At 30.2% G+C, this 2280-nt stretch overlaps 1 protein-coding gene across 1 annotated transcript in view; it reads left to right on the top strand.

Moving 5' to 3' along the window:
* The window catches only part of LOC106682323 (UDP-glucosyltransferase 2), a gene marked incomplete at its 5' end in the record, with an annotated part of 12714 nt that extends 10707 nt beyond the window's left edge, over positions 1-2007 (top strand). Inside the window, 1 exon segment of the mRNA XM_014423115.3 lies at positions 1518-2007. Coding sequence (XP_014278601.3) covers positions 1518-1782 — 265 coding nt within the window.
* Positions 2008-2280: the final 273 nt, after the last annotated feature.

Here is a 2280-nt window from a genome sequence, read left to right on the forward strand (position 1 = left end):
AATGTTTATTTTGAGATATGCATTTAATTTCAGCAATAAGTGTATCTATATCTATGCAGTAAAAATCAGAATCATAATAAAAAATATGGAATTAAATCTAATTTTAAAAAATATATTTCCAGATAAAACAATTAAGAACTATGAATATTATCCTTATTGCTCAGATAACATGGATATCTCAAAATGACTAATTTTTGAGATGTTGAATTTGGATAGCTATATATCATTTTTTTTATTTAATTATTTAAAGTACCAACCACGCATGGGTCATTATTGCCTTAATTTTCTAAATAGTAAAGGCTATACTTGTAATTTAAAACTTTTGGGCTGTACCTCGGCACGGGGGCAAGGGTCCGGATTCCTGGCTACGATTATATTGAAATGTGAAACTATTACAACATGGAGACCTGAGGTAAAATTTGATAACATTTTATGGTGGAGCTTGGAATGATGAAGAAATGCAAAAAGTTTCTATGGTTTGCTTGTTATCCTACAAGATGGAATGGATCTCCGCTGGTATATCATATAAAGATCCGAGGGAATTATATGCTCAGCATTCAGTCAAACTGTGTTTAACTGTAAGTTCTGTTGCGCAAGTTTGGCATAAAGATGGATGATTGCGGGCCTTAAGGTAACTGTGGGTCAGGCGCGTATAACCTATTCGAAGGCGCGTCAAAATCACTTCCTCTTTGCGTACATTTCTAGTTGATGATATCCAAGTGGAGACAACCCTTCTGATTTTCCTTAATTTGTTATCGGAAACATTTTCTCGCATTTGTCTCCATTCCAATTTAATCATCTGCTTAATGAGGGCAATGAAATCATCGACAGGCACTTCGCGATATAGAATTCCTTCAGAAATTGCAACTTTTGCTGCCCTATCAGCCAGTTCGTTACCCGGTATCCCGCAGTGTCCCAGGCGAAAAACACTGAAATACCGTTTCTGTTGGTGGACTGTAATGAGCCTTATGTCCTTAAATGTGCAAATATATGAAAAATACAATTTCTCTAATAGCAGTAAAGTACATTGATTCGTGGAGATATTTGAACTTTTTGAATTATGCATTAAAAAAATATATATGCTATTGGAAAAAAATCTGGGCTCTAATGGTGAAGACAAAGAAAATAAACACCTCCTATAGTAACACGTGAGTAGATCTGCCTAACGGCTATCCAAGGCTTGTACATACTATGACTGCAATGATACATCAGAATTCAATAATGCACTTTAGTTTCTACATTGTTTGCTCTTATATATAATACGTGTTATCACTAGAAAATGTAAGTACTTATCAGATACTAGATACTGTTTTGGACATAGAATTTTAAATGATCCATTTAATAGGCATTGTGATGAAATTAATGGAGTAAAAAATGAAATTTACTCCTTTTAGCAGATTAAATATGATTTCTTAGGTATCGAAAAACGTGACTGTCGTTATTTAATATTCATTATTCGATTTATATATTTAATCAATAATCTTACGTAGAAACCTAATTTTTAAATTGATTTTCAGTTACACCACGGAAATAAAAAGGTGGTCAAAAATATTTAAAGACCGGCCCACAAAACCTAAGGAGTTGGCTGCTTTTTGGATAGAAAATGTGCTAAGAAATGATGACAGTACATATCTTCAACCTCCTGAAGCCTACACAAGCACGTTTGAACTGTTCTTTTTTGATTTGAAAACAATCCTAGGAATTATCTTCGGAATAATTATTACTTTCATAGCTAGTTCATGCAGTTACAAGATTCAGCAGAAAAAAATAAAAATACACTAATTAGAGTTCAAAAATGTTTTATTTCCTGAACTTGTAAATTCTTAAATGGTCTTAAAAGTACTGTAAACGTATTTTTTTATATATGAAGATAATACGACACGAAGCTGTTGAGTACAAATATATTGCAAATGATATTTTATTTACATTCGCGTAGTTCTTATTACGTGATTTTCTGTATATATGAAAATAATAATTTATCAGTGAAAATAATATGCATATAGGTTTGTTCAAAGACTGAAAATTAAATTACATTTTTTTTATTGATTTATTTTAAATACGATGCTATTTTAATTGTATCATTATTTGATTCATGATCACAAGTATTTATTTATTTTATATATTTATAAATATACACTTTTTTTTTAAATTAAGTGCATTATCATCAGAATGGTCGAATAATTATTTATGTATTTTTTTGTTTTATTCATAATTTAATTATACAATTCACACTTCAAAATAAATAACACTTTTTTTACATTATAATTTTTCTATTTTTCC

Source organism: Halyomorpha halys, unplaced genomic scaffold (genome assembly GCF_000696795.3).
Source record: "Halyomorpha halys isolate HHAL.00 unplaced genomic scaffold, Hhal_1.1 Scaffold404.1, whole genome shotgun sequence".
Classification (NCBI taxonomy): Eukaryota; Metazoa; Arthropoda; class Insecta; order Hemiptera; family Pentatomidae; genus Halyomorpha; species Halyomorpha halys.